Source organism: Gordionus sp. m RMFG-2023, chromosome 1 (genome assembly GCF_954871325.1).
Source record: "Gordionus sp. m RMFG-2023 chromosome 1, tfGorSpeb1-WG-v2, whole genome shotgun sequence".
NCBI lineage: Eukaryota > Metazoa > Nematomorpha > Gordioida > Chordodea > Parachordodidae > Gordionus > Gordionus sp. m RMFG-2023.
Window position 1 is genome coordinate 73042608 of NC_088775.1, and position 20624 is coordinate 73063231.

General features: G+C 26.5%; 1 protein-coding gene and 1 long non-coding RNA gene across 2 annotated transcripts; both read right to left on the reverse strand.

Moving 5' to 3' along the window:
• Positions 1-526: 526 nt before the first annotated feature.
• Positions 527-1032, reverse strand: LOC135922638 (uncharacterized). Its single transcript, XR_010570978.1, has 3 exons — positions 1003-1032; positions 914-952; positions 527-626 (listed from the first exon to the last, which is right to left on the reverse strand). It is a non-coding gene; the product is annotated as an uncharacterized LOC135922638 (long non-coding RNA).
• Positions 1033-2848: 1816 nt separating this feature from the next.
• On the reverse strand, positions 2849-20394 carry LOC135922958 (glutathione S-transferase LANCL1-like). Its single transcript, XM_065457511.1, has 12 exons — positions 20330-20394; positions 20164-20287; positions 19817-20123; positions 19651-19775; positions 8509-8640; positions 6625-6725; positions 5148-5286; positions 5079-5101; positions 4732-4917; positions 4322-4504; positions 3223-3295; positions 2849-3047 (listed from the first exon to the last, which is right to left on the reverse strand). The coding sequence occupies exons 2-12, from the start codon at positions 20216-20218 to the stop codon at positions 2965-2967; spliced, it is 1407 nt and encodes a 468-aa protein (XP_065313583.1). The 5' UTR covers positions 20219-20287; positions 20330-20394; the 3' UTR covers positions 2849-2964.
• Positions 20395-20624: the final 230 nt, after the last annotated feature.

A 20624-nucleotide genomic window follows, 5' to 3' on the forward strand; every position in this document is an offset into this window, starting at 1 on the left:
CATACAAATTCCTATCCAATTTATATATACACTAAATGCAGACACTAAATCAAAATAACTATCCACATCTAACATTATAGATATTATTCTGACTTCATCATACTTCAATTCCTTCAAATTCTTATTCATAATTAAAAATATCATATGTTACCTATACAATATATTAACATTATAAATAATAATTCATAGTTAAATATATCATATGTTACCTATGCAATATATTAACCTTAATTAATAATAAAAAATGCAGACCCTAAATCAAAATAACTATCCACATCTAACATTATAGATATTATTCTGACTTCATCATACTTCAATTCCTTCAAATTCTCATTCATAATTAAATATATCATATGTTACCTATACAATATATTAACATTATAAATAATAATTCATAGTTAAATATATCATATGTTACCTATGCAATATATTAACCTTAATTAATAATAAATTATCCCATACATATTCATCCCTTTACAAACCCAAAATGCATAATTAAATAATACACACTTTATTACAAGAGTCTATATCCATATATATTTTCATAAATTTCACATATTTAAATATTTAACAATCCTTTCTGTCCTGCTGTTCATGAGGTCTTTCAGCTTCCTATGACGGAATACCTATAACACCATTCAATGAGTTTTAAGGCATACCAAATAATGATCAAAATTATATGTACCATATACATCTAGACATAAGATAATATACCAAATATTACTGTCTTAAATTCCTGATCTTATTTCCATATTTCTGCCTAATACTCATTACATACTTTCTATCTTACACCTTTTAAGTTAAATATAAAAGTATAGAAATCCTTAAACTCATGTATCTGTATAGTTTTTAGTACATTGCCTTGTCAAAATTTCTCTTATGTAATATGTATACAACAAAAATTTTGTTTTACTTTAAAACCGAATCAACCCACTCTTTCGATCTTGGTCAGCTGGCAACAATATTACAAGTTACCTTAAATATAACAAAAATGCCCTTTACTCTCAATTATATAACTTAACAACCCATAATTCTTTCTAATAATATTAAATAAATACCATTGACCATTAACGACGATCCATATTTAACATAATTATCTTTATTTCCAATAAAACCACAACAATCTAACATAAAATATGTAGAAAAATATAACATAATATAATTATCCAATTCTTCATTTCTCAAGGGTCCAAAGCTGACATCCAAAGGTCCACAGCTGACATCTAATTCAATATCTCTTAATCTCCAACTACGGGTTTTTCCGAACAATGAAATACACCCCGTGATCCTTATCTCCTCTTCTTCCCCCAAGGAAAACTTAATTTCCCTGTCAGAAAATAACTGACATTTGATGTATTATATTAAATTTATTTCTTCTTTTTTTCAACAGCTACAACAGTTATAACATAATAAAGCCTAGATTTTATTATAAAAGTTGTTAAAATGATACTGAAAGTTAACAAAAGAAAAGTAAGAAATTGCGTTTATTATATTTTTACATTAATCTAAAAAAACTAAAAATCTATTATCAAAAATAAGGTGTATATATATCTTTCATATTAAATAAAAATTTGAATAAACAAAAATATAAAGTATCAAAAAAATATTTTAAACAAAAGCAAGGTTACAAGCTAAAATAATCGTAAGTTAAGGTTATATTCAAATAATACCAAATAGTTATATAAAATATCGATGCAAATTTAAATATAAAAAAATCAATTTCATTATTTAACAAAAGTGTTTCCAATGAATTTATAAATTTAATTAAAAAATTTAAGTTAGAAAAATATTTGATGTCGCCATGCTGCCGCAGATTTTTGTAGCGGAATCTAAATCGATTCGAAGCAGCCGATCATTTTAAAAAAGAAACTCCCCGATAATCCTGTCGGCACATAGGTCTAAATATAGGAAAATTGATCATAAATTTAGTTTGAGCATTTTAAAAAATCATTATTTAAAAAAAAAATCAGATATCATAATCATTGAATATTTTAATTTTTGAGCAAATGTTATACTCTGCCTTTTTTTAAACATAATTTTGGATGATGATAGTGTACACTCTGGTTGCAAAATGTTTTCTTATATAAATTATAAAATATAATAGAAATAAACCTTCAATAAATAGTGATCTTAAATCCCAAATACTGCTCATAAAATTTATAAATTATCCCTAAATATAAATTATTTATTTTAAAAAATTGCATTAAGAAAAGATAAAAGAATATATATCATAAAAACATCCCCAAAATAATCTTCTATAAAGGTACTATATATTTTAATGAATTTTGATTCAGAGAACAGAAATTCCAGTCTAAGATAATTTTATTAGAACAATAAGAAATTCCTACTGATATATGCCCGACTATTGCTTAAAAATCATGTTTCTTTCTCAGTTTTGGAAATATCTGATGCCTACTTTTGTAAAATTTTTATTAAACAAATGCCCGTGTGTTGAAACCCGAACTAATAAGTATTACAGTGATTCTCCCGTAATTAAATAAAAGATAAGATTCTAATTCGCCCGTCATTCTTGACGGACTTCCTGCTCGTAATATTATATTCCATGACTTTCAGTTTATTAATAGGTATACTTTAAATCGTTAGTCCGCTCTAGACCGAGTTTAAAGGTCAGGTCTGTAGGTTTTCTGATAAATATAATTAAGTTAAAATGATTGTATATCAATTTATTTCGACATGAAAAGGTTCGAAAATTTGTAATATAGTATATTTTTATATAAATGTATCTTCTAATTAAATAATATAATTAAGTTAAAATTATTATATATCAATTTATTTAGACATGAAAATGTTCAAAAATTTGATAATATATATACATATGTATCTTCTAATTAAATATAATAATTATAAATATTGAAAAATGGCTTATTAATTAATCTAAACTATAATTTTAACAAAAAATTATAAAACTTTTATTATAATAGTAATTCATATTTAATTAATTTTCTATATCCCAATTTGATATAATGGAAGCTTGGCAGATTTAGGACATATTATGTCGATCAGGAAATTCAGAGGCCCAGCTAATCCTAAATATTAGATGAAATTATATAATTTTTATAAAGTTATAAATAATAATAGCTTACTCAATCAGTGTAAGTTACCATAAGATATTTACTCAAATGCGATTATTTTATAACTTTGTAGACAATCATAAAATAGATAATATATTATTTAGCGTAGAACGAAATTGAATTCAAAAACCTTCAAATAAGGAATAAGGGGTATCTGGGGTACGACAACCATGTCTCCCATAATCTTCAAACCATTTACCAAACTAAAAATATTAAAACTTTTATTTCATTTACCTTTTAATTACCGATTTTATTTCAGATACTATTTTAGCCTTAATAAACTGTAATTGTTTATTTAAAAAAAACTAAATAGCTCATATGGCATAATTTAATAGGGTTTATATTTATCAGAGACCTGCAGGCCCGGCCCTAAACCCGGGTACAAGAGCAGGGTCGTTTTAAAAAAATATAACGAGACCGTGCCTAATAAAAATTTTTAAGGTATCAGGGACGGATGGCCTAAAATTTTTTAAAAAATAACACCCGGGCAGGGCTGAATATTTTAAATCGACATTATATTCTATAAAAATTAAAAATGAATAAAATATATTTAAAAAGATAACAATATATCACACTCCTTCATTTATCATATTTCCATTTTTTCGATTATTAGAAAATATTTTGTAAAATATTATTCAAATTAATTCTTCAACTAATCATTATTTTAGGTGACATTCAATCAAATTTAAATCAACAAAAAGATACACTCAATATTCAAAATATAACACACTTTTTAAAGGAAAAATTTATTTTAAATAAGTATAATTTTATCTCTCTTTTTCTCTGTCCCAAATTCAGGCAATTACGTATGTTACTAGGGAGAGAGCGCAAAATGACTAATGTTTATACTTATATAAATGACTATATTAAATTACAAGAGGAAAAGGAAATAAGGGACTCGAATAGAAAGTGTGGTGATTCAAACCCATTCCCTTTCCCCTGAAAAACGATCCGTAAAATGCTGAATAAGTGTATATTTTTTTATACAAAAGCAGTAGAAAATATTTATACACCCTGGCCAAATATATATATTTTTTTAAAAATCTGAACCGAGCCAAAAAAATTTTTAAAAAAATCAGGGCCATAAAATATTAAACCCAGGCCGGTCAAAAAAATTTTGAAAAAATTACTGGCCAGGCCATGCAAATGGTACCTCTATAGGTCTCTGATATTTATAAACTGATATAAAATATTGATGTAAAATAAAGATGAGCTTAAACAAACTAAACTTTTAAGGCCCTATTCAAATGTAGTGAATCTCCCGTAAAATTATACAGAGCTAAAAATGCGTACGCATTACCGCTCACTCCGTGACATAAACCATAACTTTTAGCGAGTAGACCCTTTTCCCAAATACATTCGCCACACTTTAATGATACGGATAAAAATATAGCTTCTTTTTCTGGGAATACCTTAAGAGTTTGATAAATGTTAAAACAATAGCAATGGTGTAATACTTTAAAAAAAGTTGAATCTTAATTATCTCAAAAAGGTATAGATTAAAAATATTTAATGGGAGGTGAAAAATAAAATTCTTAATAAAGCATATCTCGCTTTTTTTAAAGATAAAATTATTTTTTATTTAATTCTCTATTATTATTTAATTTAAATAAATTATAAAATAAAGATTTTCTATAACTTCAGCTGCTTTCAAAAAGGTATAAATGACCCCAGGAGCCCCATGGCACCATTGAACAAGTTTATCCGAACCCACGGGGAGGGAAGATGGAAAATTTCCGGAATCAAACTGAAGACTCGATAAATAGCTTATGCTATGCTTTATTAGTAAGATGTATTTTTCTGGTAATATGTTTAGAGGTATTACCTAAATTGTGAGGTAAGTATATATAATACATATTTGAACATATTTTTATTTTTAAGTTCAATAAAAAATAATCAGGTACATAATTGTAAATTAATAGAATGATTATTTACAACACGGAAAAACGTTTGATTTTATATTAAAACCCAAGAATATAGACTCACCGTGTCTGTATTTGATTTTATCGCTAATATTAATAATCATTAAATTGTATTATGTAATTTTTTTTACACAAGTTAGCGCGTATAATATTCCAGAAACCCCGTGAGCGGCACCGATATATTCTTTGTCATGCCATTCGTACATCAAAGGGCATTGGTGATCATTTTGTCGAGAATATCTTTTACCCTCTTTCAGGATGATCACAGATATCTACATCATAAAATAAGTTTATAAATATATTTAAAGAAATATTTAACGTATCATATTTGTTTTTTCTAGTTTATAAACTATCTATTTACAAACTAAACAGCTAATGCATAAACTAGCTATCTGTTTTCCAGGTTTTGAAAAATTTTATCTTTAAAAATTAACTTCGTTTTTCCACATTTTGGCTTACTTTATATTCTTTCAACCCATTATTATATTGATTTTTTTTAAACTAAATTTTTCTCTCATTTTCATTACATTTGTATCCCACCCTCCATTATAGATTATTTATTTTAATTGTAATCTAAATTTTCTCCGTTTTCTGCTATCTTTATATTTTCTTCGTCCATTTTTTTTTAGTATTTTATAAAAAAAATTCTAACTCATTTGCATTTTTTTTCTACCCATTTTTGAGTATTACTTTTCTGTTCTCTCTTTTTTGTTCTCTTGAAAGAAAAATAAACGCTTTTACGAAGAAGAAATTTGGCTTGCCCAATAGAAAATATCGGCTTCCAAAAATAAAATTTAGCGTGCCAAAAAATGAAGGGCATGCCGGGTAAGCGTTGATACACCTCAAGCGGCAATACTGTATGAGACTAGATCTTATGAGCAAGATATACTCGTCAATAATTAGACCAGTGTCGACGACTTACTGATCTTAATCCTAACGCATGACATGGTAAATAGCAGAAAAGCATGGAGGACTGAAAATAAGGGTGCAGAAAGAATCCAACCATGAATAATATTAGATAGGATAATTATTAATATACAAAATAAAAATACAGAAGAATATGTGGCGAAATTGTTTGAAATTATGAGGCTAGGGGGTCATTTTTGATAAAATAAAAAATTCTCAAATTTAAAAATAGTCTCAATAAATAGTTACAAATATTTAAATTCTGAATCCCCTAAGGAGGATGATTATTCCTTATTCCAGAAAAATTTTAACTTAGGTAATATATTTAAAAAAATATTAACTAGTTGTCAGATAATTTGATTCCTTTGCTTACGAAGAGATTAGCTTTGTGCGTAGTATTACCAAAAAAAAAGAAATTCAGCTTAAAATTTTAATATAAGGCATTTGAATTGTGTTGTAGAATAAAGTAGGAAAATTGGCCAGTAGTTGACATGTTTAAATTTTCATAGAAACGGGCTGGGCTTAAAACTAAATAAAAAATTTGGAAAATGGACTTTTAAAATTGTCAAAAATTTCTGATAGCCGGGCTCAAGAAAAATTTTTTTAAAATTAGTAGGGCTCTAGTAAAATGGGTAACAACACAAAAATATTGATTTAAAAATAGTAAGGTGTTTGATTAATAATATTCATAAATAGCTTAAAACTTTGTGTATGGCGTTTATCAATGAATCTTTAACGTTAGCATCAATGGTTAACTTCGGATTGTGATTTGATGAAGATGGAGCATGAGATTTTGGAATTTCACCTTAAATTGTTAAGTATAACAAATTGCTATCGAATATTAAGACTTGATTTATAAATACAATATAAATTAAAGAAATTGCTATAAATTATTTTTATATCACATTCACATAATATTAAAATCAAAACTGATAATAAAAAATGTAAAGAATTTACATTTCATGTACTCGTCCAATTTGCACATTTAAACAATATAAACTAACTGTATATTAGTATAGATTGATTAAGATAATTTAATCTTTTAATAGAACAAGTATACATGATTTTTTTTAAATATGGCCCACAATTTACCCATTTACCTTTTCCATACAAGATGGATTTAAAGTAAGGGAAAAATAAACTTTGATATATGGCTCAGGAAAATGAACATCGATATAGCAAAGACAGTCATCCAAAAAAATGCATTTCAACCCACAAATATAAGCCAGGTGGGCTATCTTCTCATTAAAAGAGGGGATCCAAACAAGGATTGTAAACCGGAAAAGAAATTGTTGGGTAACATTAACCTATAGCACTTTTGAAAGGAAGAATATCCAGCAAAATGAGAAAATATTTCGACCAATGATATGATTTGAAAAGCTAAAGGAAGAGGAGATGGGGGGATATATATCAAAAACTACATTTAATCTGCTAACAATCAACGGAAGGAACATTGTAATAACATAAGGGGGAATGGCTAATCACATGAAAGAGACAGTGATAAAGGTTAGGAAAGAGTAACATTAGAGAGAGATCTAGTAGTGAAAGCAACCAGTAGGCGTAGCATCAATAATAAGGGGCAAGTGGTACCCCTTTGCATGGGGTTGTACATATAAATACTTTTCAGCCAAATACAACATATTCACCTAGGTCGTTTTCCGAGCGAAAATTTAAAAGAGAAACATTCAGATCTACAAAATATCCTCTGATTTCCAATAGTTATCTCATTAGGACTTTCGGTAAAGCACTCTAACAAATCCTCAAAAGATATTAATAGAGCCAAATAAGGAATTTGATATAGATGCACGCCGATACTAAAATTTTAACTGATACTAGTGACCGAGTCCAAATTTATAATTAACCTTTTTATATATAATTTGCCTTATTTAGCCATGAATTTCTAGGGAAAAAAATCGATCTACAAATTATTATACAAATGAGAAAGAAACCGTTTAAAAATAAATGTTAGCCCATATCATACTGTTTATTAAATGCCAAATATTTTACATTTAAATAATGATCATAATAAAACAGATATTAATAATAAAAAATTTTGTTGTGAAATTATCTTATTAAGTTAACTTCATCATTAAGGCTTCATTTATAGTAAATGCGTTTTGTTTGTTGCGTTATTACAAAATAAAGCTAATAGGTATAAATATATAAATATGAGCATTATGATGAAATCTGAAAAACATATCTTAGATGCGTTGATAAAAAATATGCGATACGCTTATAAAAACAATAGCTATTATAAAAAGGTATATGAGTTTTCTTAAATATTATATATAATAAATATTTCTACTTTAACTTTATCTTAAATTAGTTTTTAAAACTGAATCAGCTGTAATAACGCTACGTTAGATAACGCAACGCTTGAAGATAACGCGTTTACTATATGCAGTATAAAAAATAAATTTCAATTACAATGCTAATATAATGAGAGATCCAATATCAACAATAGAATGAAAAGGAGAAAACGATTGGGGTTGAGGGAAACTATATGGAACCATGATATAGGTGAGAAACAAACTAGGGATTAGAGGTATAAACAAAACTGACTAATAAAATTAACTAAAAGAAGATACCAAATGAGTGGATAAAATTGTGGTGAATGGGAAAGTCAGGTTTCATGCGTCTGGACGTATGCCCCAATCCATATAAGAAAACCGATCCTAAAAAGTTCGTTTCAATAATGCGACACAAGGTTACTTTAGGTCCTAAGAAAAAAATAGATTTTTTCATATATTTTTTAAGCAATATATAGGATTAAATTGTCTAATTTTTTATCTCAGTTATTTAAAATTTTAAAAGAGTATTATTGATATCCTAGAATTCAAAGATGAACATGAAAAGGGAGAAAAAAAAGTTGAAGAAAATAATAAATTCAATTATACAAGATATATTACTAATATATGATAAATCCATATGAAAATTACGTCTTATTTTACAAAAAAATATTCAGTATAAAATTTTTTAAATATATATTTTTACATAGTCTATCTATACACAAAAGAATTACAATGGCTTTTTAATTTTAGGAAGCTAAGTTTTTTTAGTATATATGGAGTACTCATAAAAATGATTTCAAAAGACAAAATATTACATCATTTCTAATTTTTTTATAATTTTTAATTTACCTATTAGAACATACCTTTTTTGCCCATATTCTGAGAAATTTTCTAAATCTGAACAGATCAGAAAAATATGTCATCAAATCTGTAAACAGAATTAAGCGTATAAACAGATTACAATCTTATACTCCAGCACCTACCAATATAAAAAGGCTTAAAAATTAGTTTGCCATTTAATTTTTCGTTTAATTAATATTGCAACTTAGTTGACTACAGGAAAAAATCCTAAACCATTTAGGGAAAAGATGTCGGGCACCTTATAAAATACTGGTAGCACAATTTGGAAATAAATAACAAGAATATTCCCAGATTTCGATAAAAGAGCCATCAATTCTGTAAAAAAAACGTTCTTAAGTCATTTTAAATTTTTTGTTTTTTGAGTCGGGCCATACGTGTGCTTTCAGGTGGCGCTTCCGTCATAATTCAATCTCGTAAAATTTTAGTATGAAAGGAAAAATCGGAATATTACATTCAACGTTTAGTCGATTTTTCTTATGATTAATAAACTGGTATTTCTTCCCGAAGAGCAGAGGTGTAAACCGAGCCTAAATCCAGTTTTTTAGAAATTATTCTTGAACCAGGGTTCAGAACATGATAATTTGCAACATCAAAAATATTTAATTATATTAATTTCAAGATTATTCATATTTGAAATGTTTCGGAAGCATTTGAAATTATTTGTAGGTGTTTAAAATTTCCCGATCAGTATTTTCCTTATAAATCCACATCTATTGATAATTTAATTAAATGTTAATGATTCATATTTTTAGTTTTGAAAATATATTTAAAGAATTTAATTTTTGAAATAAATCGAAAACTTATTCTTTAATCAATTGTCAGCCAAACATTGCTGGCAAAATATAGAAAAATTGCTAAGATTAATATCAAGCAATTCTAAGAGCAATGGCCTAATTCATGATTAGTACTTACTAATTCATCAATCAGTTTTCCCAGTCAATAAATAAAAACCAATTATAAACGAATTACAAATTAAAACAAGCTATAGGCTGAATCTTTCGAATTTTAAATCATGATTCAAAAATCAATTTTAAAAGGTTTCTTTTCCCCGATTCAAAATATTTTTGGATCTATGATTCTATGATCTTTATAGATGTTATTTCTTTATTTAATGAATATATAGGTAAAATAGTTTAAATCTCAATATTTTCAAAAAATTTGATATGAATCTGATATTAAGGCACAGGCCTAAGTATAAAGTTTGACAAACTTTTGAAAGCACTAATTCTAAATTTTAGGCCAATATGTAATACTTAAAATGTGTAAATTTTAATATAATCTTCAATCCGCTTAACAAATAGTATAAATAAAAAAGTTATTTGTAAAATACGAAATGACTAAAATTGATACTAAGATTCAAGGAAGCACCAAAACAATTAAAAATCTTTTTTATCATCTTTCAAAATATGAGACTCGATGTGGCTGTAACTTTGATACTGCTATAATTAGTTGCGGTGACATAAAAAAGTAGTCAAATTAATGGCATCTTTGGAAAATGTGATATTAAAATAACATAGATTAGTTACGAAAAATTACAAACGGTTATAATAGCAGATTTTATATTCTCAAGTGCTAAAGTTGAGCGATTGTTTAGTATAATATTAATACTAAGTGCACTTTTACAATTGAAAATAGAAAAGGTTAAACATCGATCTCAAGTCATGTCCAGTTTTTTAATTTTATTTGTCTTTGATATTGTTAATTCGTAAATTTTTTCTCACATTTTTTTAAATAGAAAAAATTTCCTAGATGACTTCATACAATTAAAACATCGAAGAGGTGGTTTTATCAATGTAAAAGATATGAAAGCAAATTTTTGTCTAGATATCAATACCTAATCATATTTTCAGGGAATGGGTTAGGGGATTTTCTTAGACCACTGGAATCCAAAAATTACATTACTGGTATTCGAATTGAATTTCTGAATTGAATAACTGTATTATTTATATAAGGCACTAAATATTAACGCAAACCAGATAATTGAAACTTCTATGTTCTCCGTTCTAGCATGATGCTAATTTTGACTTTAAAAATAATTATTTTCCCCTACCATCTACCTAACAGAATAAAACAATAAAATACCCTAATAAAGCCCTACCTATTGGTTTGGTAGTTTCAGAATTCGTGCTTCCAAAAGCTTAGCTTAATTTATGCTTAAAGCGTGATGTCATAGTTTTCATTTAGCTTATAACTCAGTTCCTTTTTGTGATTTTCATATTTATTTAGGGGACACTAAATATTAGCGACGCCTATAGTTTTTTTATTTTTCCATTCTAAATGACAAAATTGGAAATTTTTCTTTTTTCTATATACTATCTACTAAAGGGATTAAATTAATTTAAAATGTAGCACTAAACATTGAAAAAGTTTCAGAATAAATGCAGCCTCTTTATAATCAGGTTGGCCAAAATGTTGTTATTAATAAATTTTTCTTTATACTGGTTACTATACTGGTTGAATTCAGACACTAATAAAGAACAAAACATTTGTATATTTTACAATTAGTTCTTCCAATTAGTGATGCAAAAATCGCCCCATTTAAGCAGATTTTTAAAAACGGTTAACCCAGTATTTTATCCAGAAAAATATTACGCAAGCCTGAAGATTTTGTTCATAGATGGCACAAAGGACATCTATTAGTGAAATCTCAAAGCTTATGTTTGTAAAAATCGGCTCAAATAATTTTGCACTACTAATTCCAACTGTTCAGCCAACTTTAACAAAGATAATATAAAGATAACCACGGAATAATCAAAAATAATTTTTTATGTGAAACACCTGGCCGAAGGCTGGGCAAAATGGGGTTTAGAATAACCCACCACTCTCCCCATAGATAAATTTTGGCTAGGCCAGTTAGATTCTATTCATATTCTTATAAGTATAATAATAATATATTCATGGGTGAAAAATAAATGTTTTTATTGTTTCTCACAAATCTTATTGCTGTAATACAAATATTTTATTGGAAATTTTTTACATTGAAATATAAATTTAAACAAGATGGTAGGGGATAGCATATTATGCTCATGATGTTTGAAGTAAAATGTCATTTTAAGCTCGTATAGTTATGCTGCTACTTGAAGAAAAAAAAAGTTTTAAGTAGTGCTGTACGGTAACGTCAAAATTACCTCTTTTTCTAGAAGTAACGAGTAACGGTAACGCGTTTCTTTTTTTTGGGTAACGTTTTAAAACGTTACTCGTTACTTTAAATTTTTTCTTAAAAAAATATTAATAAAAAAAACATATTTTATTGTGCTATAAAATTACTTTTATTTATTTTTAATATAAATAATAAACCGAGTTTTTAATTCATATCAACCACCATTCCTTTCATTCTTATTTAAATTTTCGCTCGTTATTTTCAATAAAATTTTAATCTAACTAATATTCAATCAAAATTCAAAGTATATATTAATATTATTATTCTATATTATAATTTATTTTAAGAATATATGACAAACTCTATAATAGTTGATTCTTCTGATGAAGAAAATTTAACCCTATATACTATCAGCAATGATTCACCCACTCTTTAAATTAGATTGGCCCTGGATAAAATCAGAGATGAATAAACAAAGAATGCAAGATCTTATTTCCATTTTGAGAAAAGATCTTGATAGAGAAAGAGCAGACCTGATTCCCTTAACCAAAACAAATACCAAAATATTTTCTGATAAAGATAAAAAAAATTTTGATGAGGAAATTAATGAAAATCCTTGTGAAGATGTTTTATTAAATTTTTTTCAAAATAAAAATACTTCTTTAAATATTTTTAATAAATTCCCCGAGTTAAAATTTTTATTTATTAAATATAATACCACCCTCCCATCCTCTGTTCCAATTGAACGTGTGTTTAGCACGGCGAAGTCTGTGTTGAGCACTAAGCGCTCTTGTTTGTCGGATGAAAATTTTGAAAATCAATTATTGCTAAAAATAAATAAAAAATTATTACAAAAAATGTTATCTTATGATTATATATTATATATGAAAAATTTTTATAATAAGATCTCATCATTTTATGTATTATTTTTTATAGTTTTGTCTATATTATATATTGTAAGAAAAAATAAATATATTTTTGTATATAATATTTAATTTTTTTAAGTAACGAGTAATACGTTACTTTTTTGAAAAGTCAGTAACGCGCGTTCCTTTTTTAAAAAGGTAACGAGTAAGGGTAACGCGTTCTTTTTTCCAAAGTAACGAGTAACGGTAACGCGTTTCTTTTTTGAGGTAACGTTTACAGCACTAGTTTTAAGTAGACCTGTGAGCCACCGGCAATTTTATTCACGCCGAAACAGCCGCCGATTGAGATCATCAACGTGAGCCAGCTTGCCGGCAATTTTTTTATGGCTGCGACGCAGCGTGTATAATTTTTAAAATGCTGTTTAATTATATTATATATTAAATTATTATTATTTAAATTTGAATATTAACATTAATAAAATTAAAATATGAATTGTATTCTATTGCTATATATAATAGAATAGTGTATATTATTCACATTCATTCCTACATCATATTCCATTTCCACAAAATATTAATTATTTTTATGGACTAGCACGTTTTAAACCACCCTATATATAATTATTAAATAACTCTCACTAATCATAAATCAGGTTATGCCTGGAGGTACTATCTTGAAGAATAAAAATAAGAAAAGCACAATAATGCCTGATTATATTTATTGTGAACCTTACTTAAAATTGAGGAAAAATAATGAGGAAAATTTGGATAAACATAATCCATTTTCACAGTAATTTATTTTAATTTTAGACTTATATTTATATATAATTTAAATTTTAGTTATGAAATAAAATGTTTTAGTAAAAATATAAGTGCAAGTAACCTTTCTCGGCACTTGGTTAATGTTCATAAAATATCAGAAAAAATTAATAATAAATCCATTCAAAGTCTAAAAATGTTTTTAATGCCAACACACCAAGATGTAGCAACAATATAAAAGATAAAAAATGGCTCTTAGATTGGTATTAATTTTTTAACTGGTTTATTAAAATTTTGAAAGTTCAGATTTCAAAATCTTAAAATTGTTTCAGAATGGTAATAGAAAAAATAAAACCCCAGGAAAAAAACCTCTGGAAAAATACCCCATGGGAAAAAACCTACGGAAAAAAACCCCCTGGAAAATTCCCATTCAAAAAAGGAAAATCGTTATTTTTTAAAAATTTTTCTTGTCAATTTTTCTTAAATTTTTTTCTTAATTTATATTGTTTTTCCCATTTTTGCTTTAAGTCATTTTAGATCTTTATTTTTATTTAATATCAAATACAATAGCATGGTATATGGGTGGAAATTTTGCCATGTCCCCCAAAAATTTTCTACAATTATTTATCATTAGAGTATCAATAAACAATATTTTTATCACCACTGTTTATTGTGTACTCCAAAAAAAAACACAAAATCCTTATGAAAAAATATTACTGTCTAAATGTCAAGAAAGGGATTTATAACCTGATCCATTATATATATACATGGATTTCGAAAAGTCTGATATGAGAGATGTTAAAATCATCATTGGTACGATTATATGTTAAATTATTTATATTTATTTTTTCAATTACATAGGAAAATACAAAAGCTAGGTCTGGAAAGCCAATACATAGCCGATGAAGCCCTGAGCTTCTTTTGTGGTGTGATGGACGGCTTAGCTTTTGTTCCTTTATGTGATGTGAGCAATGCAATGGCATTCCTGAGATCAGTTACTCCGACCAATGGTAAAGATATTCTTGAATATTTTGATAGAAATTACATCAGGGTCATTCCATGTCAAATCAATCACTCTACAACCCGACCATCTCAGATTTTGTTAAAATTTGGTATTTAAGTTAGTAAAGTATTGTAAGTGACGAATCCAAAATATTAGACTCTTAACTCTATTAGAACCGGAGATATCGGGCTTCAAAGTGGCTCAGCTTGGACATTTTTTGAAAAAAATGAATTTTTAAAATTGGGATAACTTTTATACTAGATGCACTATGTATATCTATTATGTCTCATTTTATAGCCCTAAGTAAACTCTTGAACGTATGTTAAATAAAATTAATTTTTAGTTTATATATTTTTCTTAAATTGCGGTTAAAAATTTGTGATTAATTTTTTAAATTGTTAGACTAAAAATTTTTTTCTAAATTTCAGATATTTTGTAAAGATTACCAAGAACTGTTCATATAAAAAATTTCAGAGTGGGCCCAAAAATATTAATTAGAAAAAATCTCATTTTTGAAAAATCCGCTAGATGACGTCGGTAATTTAAAATATTAATTTTAACAATATAAGTCAAATTTTTTTTATTCCATAATAAAATATATATCGAATAATTAATAATAGTAAGCTTAAAATAATTTTAATTAAATTATCGATTTTTCGAAAAAATTTTTCCAATAATTTATCGTCTGTTATTTTTCCTAAAATTTATAATTTTTAAAATTAATTAATTTATTAATATTTTATTAAAATGTTTTGTACAAATCCATTAAATCTGCCAAATCATTATTCCAAAAAAGGACTTCGTAAAGTCAGTATTTGGATGACAATGTATTATAAAATTAACAAAGGAGATTATATTTGTCCTAAATGTCGCAAATCTTTATATAAAAAGAAGAAAGATGTTTCAATTTTAGAGGATAGTAACATAGCTACAACCTCAAATAATTTCCTAAACTCCATCCATATAGAAAATAATTATCCAAATAATAACGATAATGCGCAAATCCCTACAATTTTTTTAGAATCTTTAAATTCTACTTTAGATCAAATGGGGCATTCACCAATAAAAAAAATGAGACTAAGAGAGAAAGGATATCCCAAGAAAAAACTTGGCAGAATTTCAACCGCGATTGCCAAAATTCTTCAACCCAAAACGAATACAAATGGTAGCGAAGATTTAATAACTCATATGAAAAATAATTATCCATTATTGTCGGAAACACAAAAATATCTTTTATTAACGACATTACCTCCAAATTGGAGCATTCAAAAAATTAAAAAACAATTTAACGCTTCGTTTTATATGATCCGTAATTCAAAATTTATTCTTGGTCAAAAGGGGATTCTTTCAACCCCCAATCCGAGAGCAGGTAAAACCATAAATCAGGGCACAGTTGACACTGTAAAAAGTTTCTATTTAAATGACGAATATAGTAGATTATTACCCGGAAAAAAAGATTGCGTTTCTATAAATGAAAATGATGAAAGGATTAACGTTGAAAAAAGGTTAATTCTTAATAATTTAAAAGAAATCTATATAAATTTCAAAACTATCTACCCTTCTCTTAAAATCGGATTTTCAAAATTCGCCTCATTGCGCCCTAAAAATTGCATAATGCCAGGTTCAAGTGGCACTCACTCGGTTTGTGTCTGCCTAATCCATCAGAATGTTAAGTTGCTAATAATAGGTAGCAATTTAGCAACTTTAACAAAAAATATGGATTTTGAGATAAAGACTTACAAAGACATAATTCCAAAAATAATTTGTAATCCTCCCCTACCAGCCTGTTATTTTGGCGAATGTCATGAATGTCCGGGGGACCAAGAATTAAGGGCTAAATTAAAAAATTTATTAATTGCACATGATATATACAGGATAACGTTCAAGCAATGGATATCTGTAGATAGAACCAGTCTAGAAACCCTAACGCAAACAGCTGACGAATTTCTTAATTACTTATTTGAAAAAAATATTTATTTTGATTCGCCATGCTTTTATTACTGAACAACAAAACAGATTCCATCAGAATCTTAAAAATAATTTAGAGCATAATCATTATTTGATTATCTGTGATTTTTCTGAAAATTACTCATTTATACTTCAAAAGTTATCACTGGGCCACTTCCCAGGTTACTCTACATCCATTTGGTATATATTATAAAATAAGTATTAAATCATATAAGTTATGTGGCCATATCTGAATCGCTGGAACATAACACTTGTTTATTTTATTTATTCCAAAAAAAATTGATAAATTTTCTAAAAAATTACTTTTTATCCGATCCAAAATACATTTTTTATTATTCCGATGGATCCGCGGCTCAATATAAAAATAGGAAAAATTTTATAAATTTGTGTTATCATCAAGTAGACTTCGCCATCCCAGCAGAATGGCATTTTTTTTCTACAGCCCATGGGAAAAATGTTTGCGATGGAATAGGGAGAACCGTTAAACGCTTGGCTGCGCGGGCCAGTTTACAACGTCCTTATGATAATCAAATAAAATCTCCCTATGAATTCTTTAAATTTGCTGAGGAAAATATAAAAATTATTTATTTTTCCTATACAACCCATAAAGAATACCAAGATGAGCAAGAATTTTTGACGGAACGATTTGCAAGAGCTCTTTCAATTCCTGGTACTCAAAAAATTCATGCAGTCTATCCTGTTAATTTATCACAAATAAATACAAAAAAATATTCCAGTGCTATTGAAGCCAAATTAGAAAAAATACAAAATATAATAAGCGAAATATCAACTAAAGATATTAAAGGGTATGTTACATGTTTATGTGATAATGAATGGTGGGTAGCATGCATTCAAGATATTATTAGCGATGCTGAAATAAAGGTAATTTTTTTACATCCAAAATAACCTTCTCAATCCTTTTATTATCCATCAATACCAGATATTCTAATTATTCCGATAAATGATATTCTCACAATTGTCAACCGACAGCCACCGGAAGAACATACACTTTAACTAATAATGAATCTAACTTGGCAATATATAAATTGCTTACTATTATTAATTATTCGATATATATTTTATTATGGAATAAAAAAAATTTGACTTATATTGTTAAAATTGATATTTTAAATTACTTACGCCATCTAGCGGATTTTTCAAAAATGAGATTTTTTTTAATTAATATTTTTGAGCCCACTTTGAAATTTTTTATATGAACAGTTCTTGGTAATCTTTACAAAATATCTGAAATTTGGAAAAAAATTTTTAGTCTAACAATTTAAAAAATTAATCACAAATTTTTAACCGCAATTTAAGAAAAATATATAAACTAAAAATTAATTTTATTTAACATACGTTCAAGAGTTTACTTAGGGCTATAAAATGAGCCATAATAGATATACATAGTGCATCTAGTATAAAAGTTATCCCAATTTTAAAAATTCATTTTTTTCAAAAAATGACCAAGCTGAGCCACTTTGAAGCCTTATATCTCCGGTTCTAATAGAGTTAAGAGTCTAATATTTTGGATTCGTCACTTACAATACTTTACTAATTTAAATACCAAATTTTAACAAAATCTGAGATGGTCGGGTTGTAAAGTGATTGATTTGACATGGAATGACCCATCAATGGAGTATCAAGAAGCAATTCTCAATCCCAGACACGTCGAATTGGGTCTCGATTTCCTCCAGAAACTTAAAACGTGAATGAGAGCACTCTATCCAACAAAGAACGCACAAATAATCAATGCGAAGGTTGGAATCATCGTTTTTCTAATCTGGTTGGGAACAAATACCCATCAATCTAGTATTGATTAAAAAAATGAAAGGCGATGTGGCTGCCGATGAAACCAAACTTGAACGATGGCGTGTAGGTAGTTGGAAACCAAAAACAAAATCGCAGAGTTACAATACACAGATTCGGTTAAAGAAACTTTGCGAAGAATACCGTAATGGGATGCCAAGTCTTCCAGATTTTATGAGGGCGATTCCTTCAATATTCAATGTCAACCGATATAATTACTATTCTAAATTATAAAATTTGTATATACATAATAATGATTTTTCAATAAAATAAACAGATATTATTGCAAATTTTGTCAAATTTAGTCTACTCAATATAGTAATTTAGGATGGATATTGTATTTATTACTATAGCAAATAATTTTTCCAAAAATAAGTAATACATGGGTTATTTTGGTATTTTTTTGTCCCAGTACCAATTTGAACATCAGCATTTTTTATTGAGGGTATATGAGTATCTTTAAGTAATGAATTGGGGACTAAAAAAAATTTATTATTAAATTATATTTCTATAATATTTTTTTCTAAAATACTAATTTGTCTATACCTTATTAAATCCAAATAAAAATATACTGATATTATTAGATCTTAAGCGTATTCGAAAAAAAAATTTTGGGGTTTTTTTCTGGGATTCGTTTCAGAATATTTAAATTTGAATTCCACAACATCGTTGCAATTTATAATTAAACATTAAAAACTTTTAGAGCATGATAGAAATACACAGAGTGAGATTCAAGTTGAAGATAATGAGCAAACATCCAGTTCTTATATACCTATGTAAACATCCTACCAAGCAATCATTATAACAACATTAGTAATTTAGAACAAGAATGTCTATTAACATAATTTATAATAATAAATATTAGCAATATTTAATATGTTAACCATGTTATTAATTAATTTAATGTTTATTAATGTAATATAGTATTTTATCATTATGAAAGTTCTCATTTATTATCAATACATTGATTTTGTTTTCAATTTATTTTATGTAATATTCAAATTGCAATGTATACACTAATAAATAAGATTTTAAAAAACAATGCATTTTATTTATGAATAAAATAAAATCTTTACTTTCATAGTAATCATGTATAAATAGAAGACACATTAAATAACCAGCTTTACCATATAAAATTTCATTTGGAGATTGGTCACTGTCTTTTTTTTTCTCAGCAATATATTCATGCATTTTTATTAATCTTTAATTCAAGTAAAAACATTTTTTTAAATAATAACATACTTGATTAAACAATCATTTCTTTTTGCAAATTGGTTAAAATGAGTAAACACTAAAAATCTTACATATAATAGACCTGCCAAACCATTAATTAAAGATGGCCTATTTACATGTTTTGTTAATAAGTAATCAATGTTTGGTATATTAGCATAATATTTTGCCTTTGTTAACAAAGAATTCAATATATCAGATAATTTATCATCTTTATATCTTAACAAATTTTTAAAATGTGATTCCATAAATTTTTTCCCATAATGATTAGATAATAACAATATTCTTTGATATAAATGGATATAAAAGTAAGAATGACCTAGCCAAGTTTTTATATCTTATTAACTAAAATTTTTTACCTGAAACACCAGTATATATTGTATAATTGTAGTTAATTAAATTTTCATCACTCATTTCAGATTCATATGTTTCAAATAAATTAAAGAAAACTTGTAAACACTTGTTTGCTAAATCAGATTTTAGCTAGAAAAAGTTGTATATAATTATAAATAACCTAAAATTTACAAAACTATGTGAAATTATTTGATTATGCTGCAAGTTCAGAGATATGTATGGATTATTTAAATATTTTTTACTTATATCAGCCATAATGCTTATTTTTATAAGTAAAAAAATTTAAAAATTACAATACGCAATAAAATAATGTGCCCAATATTTATATAAAGATTTAGGTCACAGTCATGTTTGACAGGTATTTTTCCTGTCACATTTTACTGATTGCATAATGAGATATGAACTTAAATTAATTTAAGTAGTGTTTGTTGTAGATTTTATATAATATTACTTAAAATAAAATATC

Bases quoted from the DNA above. Each gene is read 5' to 3' on its own strand.
- LOC135922958 (XM_065457511.1), bottom strand. From the start codon at position 20,218: ATGAGTGATGAAAATTTAATTAACTACAATTATACAATATATACTGGT. The intron at 8,641-19,650 runs GTAAAGATTTTA...TTTTTTTCTTAG, and splicing joins TATACATGATTACTATGAAA to GACCTAAAGTAACCTTGTGT. The intron at 5,102-5,147 runs GTGTAAAAAAAA...TATTAATATTAG, and splicing joins AATATTATACGCGCTAACTT to CGATAAAATCAAATACAGAC.